Source organism: Capra hircus, chromosome 23, assembly GCF_001704415.2.
Source record: "Capra hircus breed San Clemente chromosome 23, ASM170441v1, whole genome shotgun sequence".
Taxonomy (NCBI): Eukaryota; Metazoa; Chordata; class Mammalia; order Artiodactyla; family Bovidae; genus Capra; species Capra hircus.
In genome coordinates this window covers 37984957-38001111 of record NC_030830.1, presented here as the reverse complement: position 1 = coordinate 38001111, position 16155 = coordinate 37984957, and the positions used below count along the sequence as shown (strand labels likewise).

General features: G+C 54.1%; 1 protein-coding gene across 4 annotated transcripts in view; it reads right to left on the bottom strand.

Annotated features, from left to right (window-relative positions):
- CPNE5 (copine 5) overlaps positions 1 to 6684 on the bottom strand; it is a 101909-nt gene extending 95225 nt beyond the window's left edge. For 3 of the 4 annotated variants that reach the window (XM_018039275.1, XM_018039277.1, XM_018039276.1), the window contains exon 1: positions 5968 to 6421. In XM_018039275.1, coding sequence (XP_017894764.1) covers positions 5968 to 6062 — 95 coding nt within the window. In that variant the 5' untranslated portion in view covers positions 6063 to 6421. Of the gene's footprint in view, positions 1 to 5967 lie in introns of all 4 variants that reach the window. The other variant, XM_018039278.1, reaches the window with a different exon arrangement.

Here is a 16155-nt window from a genome sequence, read left to right as displayed (position 1 = left end):
CCTAACTGAACATGATTCCTCTGTGCCCCAAAGCTTGTTCCATCTATTCCCCTCACCTCCTCTCCACTCTCTCTTTCCAGTGGTAGGTCATCTCTAGCAATGGCCTTAAGTCTGAGCAGAAAGAACAAGGGGCTGGTAGAGGACAGATGATAAGTTGCTACTTTACAGTCTGGATGCCGTGGAAGGCCAGCTGCCATTCTGTGACTCTCTCTGGCCTCTGCTCCCTAGGGATTCCTCTGGGTTTGCTGCTTAGAATCAAAGGCATCACTGGGCAAGAAGGCCTCTTTCATCTCTGGAGATAGAGTACCTACCTCTTGGTTGCATCTACCACAGTTGGAGCGCAGGCCCTACTGCAATCCCCATCATTGGACACCCTAATCCTCAATGTGAAGAAGCTCTCAAGGTTTTGAAGTCTGAGGAAACTGGATTTGGATCCCTTTTTCTAAAACACACTAACCATACAGCCTTGGGCTGGTTCCTGAACCTGAGCCCTGATCTTCTAATCAGTGAAAAGGGAAAATACTACTATGTAGTTCGCAGGGTGGTTGCAAGGTTACAAAAGTTGCAGTCATCGTGGTAGGCAGAAATTCAAGATGGTCCCCAAGATTCCCACGCCTGCTGTACAAGCCTGCACAATCCCTTCCCCTTGGGTGTGAGTGGGAATGTGATAGGATACTCACTCCTGTTACTTTATATTAAGTTGCAGACTCTGGAGAGATTTATCCCACTGGCTTTGAAGAAGCAGGCTGCCATGCTGTGAGAGGCCCACGTGGCTAGGACCTGAGGGTGGCCTATAGGAGCTAAGAGCCCCAGTCTGACAACCAAAAAGTACACAGGACTTTCATCTTATAGCTGCAAAGAATTAAACTCTGCCAACAACCTAAATGAGCTTGGCTTGGACCCCAAGCCTCAGATGAGATCATAGCCCCTGCACACACCTCGATTTCAGCCTGGGGAGACCCAGAGCAGAGAAGCCAGCTGTGCTGTATCTGGGCTGCTGACCCTACAGAAACGTAAGATAGTAAATGGCCATTGTTTAAAGCCCTTGGATTGTGGTGATTCGTTACACAGTAATTGAAAACTAATAAAAATCTGAGTTTGGACCAAATTGCTATTTGGGTAGGTTAAAAAGCAACTGAGTATAGGCAATGCATGTGGTTCAGCCTAATACAGATGTTAAGAGCCTAACATGTAGGAAGCACTCAATAAATCCCACCGTTATTATTCCCCTGGCTCCTCTAAATGGCATCTTGACATACTCAGTGGCTGGATATGTCTCTTTTCCCCAGCACTGGCTCTAACAGCTGCCACACTGCCCCCAGGCCCCCTCCTCCACCAAAACCACCCTCGCCCTGCCTGTCAGAAGACGGCGTTCTGAGCCCATTCACACCCCTTCTGAGAGGCTGAGGGCACCGCTCTGGAGCTAGGCTGCCTCTCGAGCCCTAGGGCAGCAAAATGCCAACCTGAACAGAGAGCAGAAAACAACATCTCTGGGGCAGAGGCAACGGCTGTCACCAGCCCCACGTCTGCTGCAGGGGCGTGGGCAGCCGCTTGAGAGACCCCAGCAGGGCTAAGCCACCGCCCACCACTGGGCTGTCCCTTCTTTGCCTCCCCTGTGGGTCTCAGGAACCCCACCGTGTAGAACTGTGCATTGCTTCTGCCAGCAAGACCCCTGGGAAGTGCACAGGTTTCTGTTACATAAAAAATGCAAATTGCCCTTTCTAACCAACACGTTGGTCTGGATCCCTGTATCAGAAGAGGCATAGAGAAATAGTGGGGGCCTTGGGAACAGGGCACTGGACAGATGAGGTTTTTATGTGTTTTTTTTTTGACAGGTAAGGTTTGATTGGGTCTGCAGGGAGATTACTAAGTCAGGAAAGGTCTGAAACAGACCGTCAGAGGAGGGAGAAGCTCGTGGCTCACACTTTTCTACGATGTCTGCTGGAATCTGGTTTCACAAACCATTATTCCCAAAACAACTTCTCAGAGTCTCTAAATGCACACCGTATGTCAAATATATGTCAATAAAGCTGGGAGTGGGGGAAATAGAACTTCCCAGAAGGATCAGATCTCCAAGACCCACACAAACCAGCTATAGAGACAGATTTTTATTTATTTTCAGGTGTCAAATAATAGGCACATAAATGACTATTCCTAAATTAATCCATTTAATCCTTCTACTGTGATAAGGATTATTACACTTCCTTTACAGATGAGGAAACCATGGCCCAAGTTAAGTACTTTACCCAGGATCACAGGGATTGAACCCAGGCAGACAGACTCCACAGACTCATGGTCTTAAACACTGAGCCAGACAACCAGAGCTTTAAAATCTTTGACCCTGAGTTTACCAAAGGAGGAGAAGGGAGCGACGGAGGATGAAATGGTTAGATGGCATCACCGACTTAATGGACATGAGTTTGAGCAAGCTCCGAGAGATGGTGAAAGATGGGGAAGCCTGGCGTGCTGCAGTCCATGGGGTCACAAAGAGTCGGGCTCGAATGAGCAACTGAACAACAACGTTACCAAAATCAGTAAAAACAGTTATTTGGGAGTGGACAGTAAAGAGCCTGCCTGCAATGCAGGAGAACTGGGTTCAATCCCTGGGTCGGGAAGATCCCCTGGAGAAGAGAATGGCAACCCACTCCAGTATTCTTGCCTGGAGAATTCCACGGACAGAGGGGTCTGCTGGGCTACAGTCCATGGGGTCACAAAGAGTTGGACATGACTGAGTGATTAACAAAAACACACATACACAGACTGTAGATTAGCCCAGGAAATACCAACACGAAGAACCAGGGGCTGAAACATGTCCACCCCACAGTGTCATCTGCCTTCAGCAGAGGCTTGGGTGGGCATCCACTGTGGTCCTGTGCTGGGGCTCACATGTGTCCCTGTGCCAAGCAGCTTGGCTCAGCTAGCAGTGTCCTAGGATAGGCATGGTGCGGGGTCAGTTCCTCCCTCAGGGAACAGCAGAGACCTCTGAGGGCGGCAGGGGTGGCAGGGGCCTCCCTAAGAAGCAGAGAGGGAAGGGAACTGGCTCCCAGGACAGTTTCCAGCTCCTTCGAAAGACTGGCCCCCTCATCCTGAGATGCCTGCTCTGAAGCCCTCTGGAACTCAGTCCATCAGCACCTTTGCCTGCCCTACTATCCCCTGCCCCTGCCCACTATTTCCTGTCACCTAGAAGCTCAGGGTAGGGGCATCCCATAGCCTCCTCCCCCGGGGCTCAGTCAGTGCTGACCATGGAATGCAACAGAAGAGGCCAGGACTTCCCGTAATTGGTGGCCAGGGAGTATAGACTATGCTGGAGAAAGCCATTCTGTGCAGCTCTCCCTCCTCCCCCTCCTCCTCCTTTTCCTTTCTTCTCTCTCCCTCTCTCAATCTGTTCTAGAAACTGGATAGCTGGACTTGGTTGAGGCAGAGATGGATTGACGATTTCAAGCCCACCCACATTGTGCTCTTGCCTCCTCTCTGTTCCAGGTGACTCCTCCCTTCACCCCTTCCTACCAGAACCCCATTTTTCCCACCCTCTGGCTTCAGGGAGGGTGGGAGAGCAGGGCCTGGGTCATGCCCTCCCCAGCCTGATATCCTATGAAAAGGGAATAAGCACCAAGGTTGATCCCAGAACCACACCCCCCGGGAACTCAACTGCATCCCTGGGTACCACCTAGGCCAAAGGTTTAAGTCTTTGGACACCTCTACTTTCAGAGAGTAAACAGGAGGGGCCAAGTGCTACTGCCTTATAGAATCATTGTAGCTATTTATTGAGCACCTACTGTATGTGAAGCAAGTGGAAAGCAGCATGCTGGATGCTTCATGATCCTCTACTCCTGTAAGTTAATTCCTCCAACAGGATTTATTGAGGATCTGCTACGTGCCAGCCACGCTTCCAAGCGCCTGAGCTACCTTGGCAAGTAAGGTTTCTCAATGAATATGGGACCTCCTAGGGCTGCAGGTGGTTTGCACTTGACAAATGGGAGAAATCAAGGCTAAAAGTTTGCCCCAGGTGGTGGAGCAGATTCCATCTTAAGGTGTCTGATCCAAAGCCACGGTGCCCTGTTGCCCTCCGCCTCCTCTCCCTGCCCTGGAAGTAGAGGGTTCGTGAATCTGAATCAGAGTGGGGGCTCCCACTTCCAAAAAGAAAAGAGAGAGAGAAAGAAAGAAACAGTTACTTTAGGGGAAGGGGAATGAAGTCTATACAACCGAGATGTCTTCAGAGGTTCTGGGCTCAGTATGTGAGAGACCCCCTGGGCCAGGCTGAGTGTTCAGGACTCAGTGGACACCTGAGGCAGTGATTTGGGATGGGTGTCCCATGGGTGAGAAGGATGGCTGGAAGTGGGGAGCATGAGGCCAGGCTTTTCAGGATGGGGTCGGGGACATAAACTGGTAGAGATGAAGACCGGGTGAGATCTGATGGAGAAGGTGCCCTTCAGAGGCTCTGGGGTGATAAGGACCCCGAGACAGCTCTGACAGGGGCTTGACTGAAGGCTGGGCTGGGAAGGAGCGGCAGGCTGTATGCCCGCAGGGGAGGGAAGGGCAGGCTGGGGCAGCTGCGGATGGCTGAGGAAGTAAGACCCGAGCCAAGGGGCCATCAGGAATCTCCCAGCGGAATAGTGACAAGATGCAAATGGCCTTGGGAGATGATCCTGACAAAACTGTGTGTGGGACCATGGGGCAGAAACGTGGGAGTTATCACAGGAGCCCCCAGAAGGGCCTTAACACGAGGGGATAGCAATGTTCCACCGCATCAGCTCTCACCCCTACTCCCCTAACCCCCACCCCTGCTCCCCGAAACCTTCCTCTTTCACACCCCTGCCCAGCTCCTCTGGTTCATCTACATGCATCTCCCCAGGGCCACAACTTGGGAATACAAGGTTGCGGTGGGTGGGGGGGGGGGCGGGGGCGGCGCTGCCAAGAAGGTGGGTGAAAAGCCAACCAAAGAGAGGCCTAGAAGAGGATGGGGCAGGCGATTTGGGACAAGTGCACACCCGGGACCCCAGAGATGCTGTTGGTCACTCTGGGCAGGGGAACGGCATCTCCTGCAGAGGTGGGGTCTGCACCGACCAGTGCTCCTCACAGTCCCCGCAAGGCAGTGACCCTAGGCCAGCCGCAGGCTGACTGCACGAGGGGAGACAGCTCCCCCAGCCCACCTGTGCCCCTCACTGCTTGGGACAGCCTTCCTCTCAGACTGAAGAACCTGGGGGAGACCCAGCTCCGATGTCCCCCCACCCCGCCAGTGACTCCCAAAGCCTGTGTGACCTGGATGAGGATTTAGGGGTGGGAGCCCACAAAAACGCTCCTCTCCCTCCCCTGCTGGACTCTAAACTTCCACACTCAGTGTCCTAGTCCTTTGGCTTAAGATTTTGTACCCCAGTTATTGTTTTTTTTTTAATGGTCTCACTTCGAGTTGTTATCAGTCATCCACAGCTCAGCATGAGTGAGCCAATCTGATCGTTTCCCAAAGAGTCTGTTTTGCTGTTGGAGGTGAAGAAAGGCTGTAGGATCCTGGGGTCTAGAAGGTGGGGGGAGGGAAGGAGGAGAGGGTGGGGGAGTTGGGGCGAAGGAGCAGGGAGAAGGCAGGGAAGGAGGGCGCAGAAGGCAGAGGCTGGGCACGCCTGGGAGGGATGAGGCAAATCCCTCTCTTCTCCATTTGGGGAGGGGACGATCAGAAATAGACGGCGTGAAGCCCCTACCGTGTTCGTTCACTACCTCCCTCTCCCCCCTCGGGCTCCCGGATCCCTACCCCCCGCGTCTTCTTATCTCCTCGCAACATCAGCCCGGCGTGCAAACTTTCCCGGATAAGACCCTGAGCCTGGCTTCCCATTCCGCCTTGGCCACCCGTGGCTGGGCATGGGCTCTTGCCCGACAGGCAGAGGGGCGAGCACGCTCTGGAAGGGGGCGCACGGAGGCAGACGCGGCTCCGGCTCCAGGGGCGGGGCGGGGGAACCCGGACAGCGGGCGGCTCACCTGCAGGACACGGTGATCTCCACCTTGGTGGCCGGGATGCTGCCCGCCAAGGAGTCGAACTCGCTCAGCGACGCCATGTCCTCGGGCTGTTCCATAGCCCACCGCGCCCCCCACCCCAAATTAGTCAATCCCTGCGCGATTCACGCCTCCTCCGGAGCAACGGAAACCCTGGGCTCTCCCCCTAACTCCCGAGCTGGGGCTGGGCGGCAAAGGGAGGAGAGAGGAGAGCGAAGAGGGGGCGTGGGAAGTGAGAGAGGGAAGGGGGCGGAGGGAGCGGGGGCCGAGGAGAGAGGAGGGGGTGCGGGTGACGCCACGAGGAGGCTGGGGACCCAGTGTCGAGGGGCAGAGCGCGCAGGGAGCTGGGGCGCAGCGGGGAGAGGCGGAGGGGCGCGAGGCGAGGGGGCCGGGAGGGACGCGCGGAGTGGTGGAGAGAGCACCAGGAAAGGGGCGGGGAGCTCGGGGTGGGGGCAGAAGGGGTGCAGGAGAGGGAGAGGGGGTGTGGGGGGTCGAGTGGAGCTCGGGCTGCGGGGGCGGCGGGACTCAGGCAGCGCGGAGCGAACGCGGAGCGCCGGAGCTGCGGCGCCACTCGCTGGGTCTCCGCGCGGGCGGCGGCGAGGCTGGGGACGCGGCTCCGAGCGCCACCTCCTCGGCTCAGGCTCTGGCTCCGGGGCGCCCGGGCTGCGGGAAAATCAAATCTGCCCGAAGCCGCCACCTCCCGCCACCCGGGGCGGGCCGCTTGCTGGGTCCGTGAGCGCCGGAGGGGGCGCCCGCAGGGGCCGGGGCGGGGCCGCGGGCGGGGTCTGCGCGCGAGTGTGTGTGCGAGCGTGTGAATCTGTGTGTGTGTGTGCGTGTGGCGGGCGTGGGGACGCGGTTCCAGATGCTGGGAGCCTGGGGGGTGACGGCTAGAGATGGTCTCGGCGGTGCGCGTCTTCGTCTGCGCCCGCGCTCCACGTCCCACCTCCCGGAGGATCTCGGCACCCCGGGAGCCAGAGGGGTGTCTGAACCTAGGAGCATCTGTTTGGGAAGGGTCTCTGCGGAGCGAGGGTGGGGAGGGATCTGTGCACAGAGACAGCATCTCCCCCAGAGGTTTGGGGGGGTCTCCGCTGAGGGTGCGCCCCAACGCGGGGGAGGGGGCGGGTCTCAGTGCAGAAACAGATTTTACATCTCCTGGGGAAGCGTGTGGGGACGACCCCAGTGCCCGGAGGGGTCGCCTCAGTGAGGGTCCTTAGGCCTAGGCAGCGTGGGTACATGGACGCTCTCCCATCCGCCTCTGCCCCCGCCGGGCCTGGCCACGCGGAGTCGGCCACCTAAGCCACGCGACAGAGCCCTCCCCATCCCCTGCCCGTCGTGACCACACGGCTTAGCCAGCCCCTGGGTCTAGAAGCTTCCTCCAACTAGGCAGAGGGCGGTCCGAGCTCTCCAGGCTTCTCTGCAACCTGCACCAAGTAGGCTCCTGCTGTGTGCCGGGCTCTGATCGCAGTCAGGGGAGCGAGGAGATTGTCGAGGCCCCTCTCTGGCGGCCTCCCTTCCAGCCTGGCCCGTTGCGGCTCCACTCTGCCCGGGTCTAGCCCTCCTGGGTGAGCCCCTGGGTTTCTCAGAGAGACGCTTCCCTAGGAAATCTCCCGCGGCCCCTCCTCAGCCTGAATCTCAGCTTTACTGAGCTAGAACCTCCTCTTCCCCATCGCCCCGGCATTTGGAGCGGACGCGCCTCCCTGCCGGGGAAGGGTCCTGGGGGGATCAGAGCCTGAGACCGGCTCTGGGAAAGCCGCGCCCTCCGGGCCTGGCTTTGGCAGCTGGGCCTTAACCGGCGCTCAAGATTCTGTTTGAAGTCAATTCCCAGAACATCGGATACAGCCAGAGTCAAAGATAAATATAAGAACACGCTCGTCAGCCTGGGTTAAGTGTTTTCTATTTACCCATGGCTCAGGATCCGCTGGACTAGGCTCTGCGACCTGGGACCCGACAGCAAGAACAAAGAGGGGATGCCCAGGGTGGTGGGGCACTGTGGGGTCGAAAGGTTCCTTTCTCTGGTTTGGGCTTAAGACCCTGTCTCCACCAAGAATAAGTTGGGCCTCCTTTCCCAAGGGATGCAAAACTGGGCTTGGAATCTCTGTGTGCCCCACTCCCTGCTTTCCCCCAGGTAGCTGTCCTAGACATGCTCCACACATACTTGTGAGCTGTGTTATCCACTGGTCCCACCAGTGTTTACAGAATACCCACTCTGTGTCTGACCAGGTGCTAGGTTCCCTTGGAAAGCTTCCTTGGTCACAATGATAACCACCGTTTTGTTTTCAAAGAGCCTACCCTGGGCCAGACACCATGATTAATTTTTCAAAATACTATTTGTGTACTATAAAATTCCACCATTTAAAACTATACAATTCAATGGTTTTAATATATTTACAAAGACTGTGCATGATTATAAATTCTCAAAATAAGTATAGGTGTGAGGTATTATTATTTCAGGGGAGCTAAATAACTTTCCCACAGTCACCCAGCTGGGAACTGGCAGAGCAAGAATTTGAACCCAGGCAGTTGAGACCAAAGCCTGACTCTGAACAGAAGTCTTGATTGCCTCTTAGGATGGAGCCAGGTGCTGAAGGGTCTTAAAAGCCATCCATAGGAATTCCCTGGTGGTTTAGCAGCTAAGATTCCGTGCTTCCCATGTAGGGGATCCGGGGTTCAATCCTTGGTCAGGGAGCTAGATCCCACATGCGACAACTGAAGAGTCTGCATGCTGCAACTAAGACCCAGCGCAGCCAAATGAATAAATACATATTTTAAAAAGACAGACATCCATGAAATTAGGTCCAGTTGAGGAGGACAACAGTGGGAGTCACTGCATCTTGTTGAGCAGGTGAATAGTGAGACTGAAGTTCTATCGCATAACCTTGTAATGTTACAGCATTGGGCGTAGCAGCCCCTGTGTCTGTTTCTAGAAAGATTCTGGAATTTGTCTGTTTCTCTCCATTCCCTCTTTTTTTCTTTTCTGTTTTATTCACTGATTTCTTTTTAAGATACTTAAAAAAAATTGGAATATAATTGCTTTACAATGTTGTGTTAGTTTCTGCAGCGCGTGTGTGCGCACTCAGTCATGTCTGACTCTTTGCGACCCTATGGAATGTGGCCCACCAGGCTTCGCTGTCCATGGGATTCTCCAGGCAAGAATACTGGAGTGGGTTGTCATGCCCTCCTCCAGGGGATCTTCCTGACCTAGGGATGGAACCCGTGTCTCATCGTATGCATCGTAGGCAGATTCTTTGCCACTGAGCCACCCAGGAAGCCCTAGTTTCTGCTGTACATCGAAATGAATAATTTTTATGTGTGCATATATCCCCGCCTTGGGCCTCCCTCCCACCCCACCACCCTTATCCCATCCCTCTAGGTCATCACAAGAGTGCTGAGCCGAGCTCTCTGTGCCATACAGCAGCTTCCCACTAGCTATCTCTTTTATCCATCGTAGTGTATATATGTCAATTCCAATCTCCCAGTTCATCCCACCCTCCCTTCCCCCACTGTGTCCACATGAATGTTCTCTGCATCTGTGTCTCTATTCCTGCCTTGCAAATAGTTTCATCTGTACCATTTTTCTAGATTCCACATATATGCATAATATATGGTGTTTATTTTTCTTTTGCTCTCTCTTAGTTATTGCATTTCCATCGTGGCTCTTTGGGGAAAAAAATTATATTGGGCAACTTCTTTGTGCCGGGTGCTGTCTCAGGCTCAGAGGATAAAAAGGTGATGAAAAGGACGTAGTATCTGTCCCCACAGAGTTCCCAGGCCAGTGGGGACCCCAAGACATGCAGAAAATAAATGACGGCGCGGCGAGAGCAGTGCTGATGAGGTAGACATACAGGGCCAGGGCCACAGAGAGGAGTGACCAATAGTTCTTCCCCAGGAGTGGGTGCAAGGGAGGCTCAGAAGAAACTGCAAAAAGGAGCTGATACTGAGATGGACGTTGAAGATGATGTCTGTTTGCTTCCCTCAGAAGTGGACCTTGAGAGAAAGCTTTAAATGTGAGTAGTTTATTTGGGAGATGAAGGAAATGCCATGTGGGGAGTGTGGAGGTGAGGCGGGGCAGGCAGCCAATAGGGGTGGTTTATCAAGCCGGTTATCCCTGCGGGCAACCAGGCTCATTCCCACCGAGGCGCTCTGGGAGACCACGCAGCACACACCTCACACTCAGCCCACCAGAGGGGTGAAGGAGCAGGGTGGGTGTGTGGGCACACCAACTTTCATCAGTCACAGGCTCAGTGGCTGAGTGCCGCCTCTGGAGCCTGCTCATTTCCTGGCACACGTCTGACCTGACCAGCAGAGAGTGGCAATGCAGGTTCCAGAAGCCAGAGAGAGCTGCAGGCAGAGAAGCACAGGTGCCAACAGCAGGAGGTGGGGCTGGGGCGCGCTGAAATGGTAAAGGTGAGGGTACAGACAGGACGGCAGCTGCTACAGAAGACAAACTTCTGCCTGGAGGACAAGGCTGAGCAGGTGCTTCTGGCAGGCGACCAGCAAGATTAAGGGCCAGAGAGCTGTGTTTGGAGACCCTGGAGTGCAGGATGAAGGTGGCAGAGATAGAACGGAGGCCAGGAGGTGAGGGGCCATGATGCAAGGCCATGGGCCTTGGCCTCCTCTGGGCACTGAGGCGTTTCAGGAGGGTACACTGGAGGAAGAGGAGTCTGAAAGACACCCCTGAGCTCCATGGTTAACCAGTGACCCCAGAATACAAAACTCGCTGATCAGGCCTGGGGCAAAATGCTCACAGTCCTTGCACAAATGAATTGCTGATGGTTCAAAAGCAGCCTCTGGGCATTGCCACTGGAGAGGTCATTTCTCTTTTGAGGGCTATGATAGTGGTGGCAAGTAACTGAGGTCACCTGTGAAGTTCAGGGAAGCCGGTGGCAGGCCAAAAGGGGTTGCAGTCTTGCTGTCTGGGCCCGGCAGCCAGATTAGAGCCAACCACCACCCTGCCCACCCCACCATGTAACCAACCCTTGTCCCTCTGATTACAGACTGTGAGCACAGAATGGGCCATGCCCAGAAGATGTGGAATAATCAGCATCAGCGTTTTGCCTCTGCCATCCAAGACTGCAAACGCTCTCTCATCTGACCTAATCCGCGGTGTTAATGACGGCAGAGCAATTTCGAGAGGCAACCCGCAGCATTGATAAGGAGAGGAAAAGCACCACGGGGCTTAGGAGGCAGGGCTCACAGATGAGGCAGCTGCTGCCCGTCTCCTACACCCCCACCCCCTGTTGTGTAAACGCTGCCCTCAGATCCGCCCTGTGCAAGGCTGGCGACGATAAGAGGAAGCAGAAGAAGGACTGTGCTTGGGACAGGGAGTGGGGGCTGCCCATACTGCATCTTAGAACAAGCTGGAAAGAGGCCTTTGGGTAAATTCCGTCCTGAGCAGCCAGGGCACATGGCTCGTAGAACGGAGGGAACTGGATTTGACCCTCTGCTTACTGCCTTGGCTGGGTGCCCTTGGGAAGTGAAGACCCTGCACCATGGTGCATGGGGGTCCTGGGGAGACAGGGAAAGACAGAGGGCGTGGCGGGAACCTGAAGCCATCATGGCAGGAGAGAGGTGAGGGAGATGCAGTGTCTGATTCCATCCATTACTAGAAATGCTAGCAGGGGCTTGGCTGGAGATCAGCTAGATTAAACCCCTTCTTTCACTAAAACCTTTAGAGAAGGGGAGTAAAGGACTCAGGGTCACTGGCCTCTTCCCTCAATAAGACACTCCAGTAGTAACAGTGAGGTCAGATGCCCAAGTGCAAGGTGGACCTGCCTGAGAAGGTCTGGGAACAGCCCTGTTCGGTGGGGCTGAAGGCAGGGGCACAAGCTGGCCACGGAGCTCTCCACACCTCCAGCCCCCATTCCTCCTGGAGCTGCCCCACCATCCCAACCAGAGCCCCACCCCGCCCTTCCTTTCTGCCTCTCCCCACACCGGAGAGCCACTAGCTCAGTCATCCGGGCAAAGGGAAGCCCCAGGGCAGGGAGCTCCCGCTGCTGGTTCAGCAGCCTTTCCTAGCCCCTCGGATCCCAGCTGTGCCCCTGCCCCCACTCCCACCCCAGGGCTGCCTCTCAAGTCTCTTGTACTCCTCCTTCCAGCCCCTCCTGCTTTCTAAGTGAGGGGAGGCCTCCCTGTCTAGCTACTAGAATCTTCACAGCAGCCAGGGGATCCACTTGACACCAGAGTCAGGCTGCGTCACTCCTCTGTTTGAGACCTTGCCCTGGGTTCCATCTCCCTCTGTGCCAAGAGGACTTGATGGGCCGTGGGCTGTGGACCAAAAGGCCGGTGACCTCTCTGACTTCAGCTCATCTTTCTCTCCCCATCACAATCTTCGCTCCAGCCATACTGGCCTCCTTATTGACCCACAGGCTCCTGTCTCAGGGCCTTTATACTGCTGTTCCCTCAGCCTAGAATAGTTTAAAAAGAAAAAAAAAATTACGTTTGACTGCCCTGGGTCTCAGTTGCAGCATGTGGGATCTAGTACCCTGACCAGGGATCAAACCTAGGCCCCCTGCATTGGGAGAACGGAGTCTTAGTCACTGGACCACCAGGAAAGTCCCAGCTTAGAACACTTGGCCCTGGGGCCCTCAGGTCTCTGCCCCGTGGGCAGGGGGATTTCCTGGCCATTATACCTAACGCAGTGCCTTGTTACTCTTTGCCCCCGACCCTCCTTTATTTTTCCTCAGAGTGGTATCCTTCTCTGTTTTCCCCACCAAAATACAAGTTTTACACAAGCAAGAACCTTGCCTTGCTTGTGGTTACACTCCCAGCTCCTAAATAGTGCCTAGCACATAACAGGTGCTCAGTTGATCATACTGATGTCAGCTGGACTTGGCCTGCAGCGGCTTGAAGTAGGGTTTTGGTTCCCAGCCAGAGATGGGGGTTGGGTAGCGGCAGTGAGAGGCTGTATCCTAGCTGCTTGACCAGTGGCCAGTGATAAAGCCTTGGCCCATCAGCTGTGCAGAAAGGAATTTCCACACAGAGACAGAAGGCAGTGAAACAGGTAACGCGTTTCTTAGGAGGAAAAGAGTCTATGTGGATAGGCAGGTGGGCAGGCTCAGACAGTGTTGTGACCTCGTGGTAGTTTGAATCACTTCCATGGGGCGTTTCTTCCGGGTTTCCTTTGGCCGATCATTTTGATTTGCCTGGTTCTGAGTCCGTATTTGGTAAATCTCAGGGACTTCCCATGTGCGTGTGATCATCTCTTAGTCAAGATGGATTCCAATGAAGAGGCCTATGGGTAGTTGACATCACTCCCCTTTTGACCTCCAACGAGCTTTATAGTCAGGAAGTTCTCCTTGATTTCGAGAATGAGAAATATGTGGTCTCTTATCCTTTACCTGGGCAGGACCTAGCCTCCTTTCTCGCTCCTGCTGTTGTGGAGTTTCTGTCCACAGGGAACGAACCCCAGCTGCTCACCCTGGGGCCCATCTATCTGCTCCTCAATATGACTATATGAAAAGTTCATAAGTTTGTCTCTCCCTTCTGAAACACTGACTCATTCAATGAGGACCCTTGGCTTCTACTGAGCATTCCCAAACAGGGTTACCACCACATGCATCTCACACCCAGCCTTCATCCATGCAGCATTTATTGAGCATCTATTATGAATTCAGTTGCTGCATTGACAACTATCAGACTGAGACTCTCTGGGCTCCGTGACCACTAGCACAGAGAAGGAAAGGGATCTTATCTATTTACTTTGTTTACCGAGACCTACCATGTAATAAGCACAGCAATACGAATTTAACACCCATCACACGCTGAATCCTCACAGTAACTCTACGATGCTATTGACCCATTTGATAAACTCTGTGCCATGAGCTGGGCTAGTTCACTACCAGGGAGAGAGAGACCCAGCCTCCTCAGAAGCTCTGTCCAGTAGGGTTGGAGCACTTGTTTTGAGTTATGTTCTAGGAATCTATAGAATATGAGTCTTAACTTGCCCAAGTTCACACAGACAAGCGGCAGAGGACAGGATGCAAACCCAGCCCCTGTCTTTGCCTGACACCAGGCCGACTCCTCCAGCCTCTACTCAGGGCTTGTCGAGGAATCTCGGTGTCTGTGACGTGGCACCTCACCTGGCCGCGGGGCCTAGTCTGGCGCGATGTGATCTGTGCTCAGAGCCTTGTCCCGTTTACTTTTCACCACAGCACAGACATCACAGCACGTCACTATCTGCCCTCCTCGATCCTCCCCTCCAACATTTAACCCAGTATTTAGCTCTTTATTGTGGTATTGGAAACCTCAGGGCTACAAAGGACTTGAAAGATAATGCAACTCATTTTGATTTTACAGATTTGCAGTCTGAGTCCTAGAGAGGGAAAGAAATTGGCCAAGGTTGTTTTGCCAACAAGTAGCAACTGGAGGTAAAAACTAACAGGAGTTCATATTAGAATGAACTCCTAGGTCTTTTCTTTTCTTAGCTCAGCTCCTTCAAGAAAGGATGGGTCCCCTTGACTTTATAAATGCAATTGTGCCATCTCTGCGCCTTTTGTGATAGGGGCCAAGGTGAACCTCCATCTCCACCATCAGCTTTTTACACCCAACCAGAACCAGCCACGTGGTTGGCCTGGCCCTTCTTCCTGCTGTTTCCTCTCCACCAGGCCCATATTCTCCCCATCTGTCAGGTACCATCACTTCCAGGAAGCCAGCCTGGATTCACCCAAGGTCACCAAGTTTCTCCTTCCATTGAACCTCCAAAACCTTTCTCTTAGGTAGATTTTTCTCTCTTCTCCACTTAACAGGGGGTGTACCCTGAAGGCTTTGGTCCCTGGATCTTGGTCCTCCATAGCCTGGCCTTTCCCAGCCTCAGCCTCCCTCTCTTCTTTTTTGCTGGATTTAATTACACTTGAACATATGACTTCTCAGTCAGCCAGTCTGCTCTTGGGCCTCCTGAACTCTCTCTTCATTTGATCTCAGCCATTTCCTCTTATTTGTGCATCTTGGGAAATGGAGAATGAATCCTCACATTTGAATCTTCAGAAGCTTAAAAGCTGCCTATGTCACTTTCTGAAGTCTCAGCCTCCCACCAACAAACACACTTGATGTTCTCCTGATTGGCCCAGGGGGTGGGATAAAACAGCTGGATTGAAAGCCTTGATTGAGTCTATTCCCCAACCCCCTCCCATTTCTCCCCTGGCCTGGTTGCTTGAGGGTCTGCATAGGCCTCAGGTGGATGGGCAGGGAGGGGGGCCGACACTCCACCCCCACCCTCGATTTTTCCTTACCCTGCAGCTCTTTTAGCATGTCCCCCGGCTGGACCTGCGCTGGGGCAGTCTGAAAAGACACCAAGGGTGAAACTTTTTTTTTTTTAAGGTATAAATTCATTTTCATGCCAAACTGCTTGTATCTGCCTGCCTGGCTGAGGAAGAAAATGGAAACATGCATGAAATGCCACGAGCCTGGCTTTGTGTGGAAGCCGAAGTCCCGGCGGCCCTGCCCTGGGGGCACGCCTGCTTGCGTCTCCAGCTGCCTGCTGCGATTTCCCCGAGTTCTATTAACTCTGGGCCCTGCTCGTCAGACACACTTCGCATCTTGCCTCCTCCTCCTCCTCCACCCCTGGCTAAGAAAATCTGCCCTGATTACGGGAAGCGTGTGTCCCCTGTTCTCCGATAAGCCTATCAGGAGCTGGGCTGAGGCTCAGGCGTTGGGCTTTGGAAGCTGCTGCCGGCCTCCCGGGGCTCGCCTGGCCGCCTGCCTGGGGGCAAGGGGGCAGCACAGGGTTGTCTCCACTCCGACCACTCACGTCGTGACCTTGAACCCCGCATTGTATCTCTGCTTCTCGTGGGGATAATAATACCCATTCCACCTTATCCCCTCCAAACTGGTATGAGATTCCAATTAGATGAGGATGTGCTAGAAGGAAATACCATCATAAAACTGACCAAGTTTAGACCACAGCATGGTGAGAAAACAAGTCTGGCCCTCTCATTCTACAGATGGAAGAAGCCTGCCAAGGGCACGCAACAACCTGGCTTGAAATGACCAGCCTCCATGTTGTCTGAGCTAGAGAGAGGAGGGGGCACAGGATGGTAAGGAAACCATTCCTGGGGGAGTTTCGGGTATGACCAAGGGAGAGAGCAGACCCAAAGCCCAAAGCTCAGCCTTGCCATGACCCAGTCAATCAACACAGAGCCTTCATCTACAAAACGGATTCGTTGAAGCGGACATCAT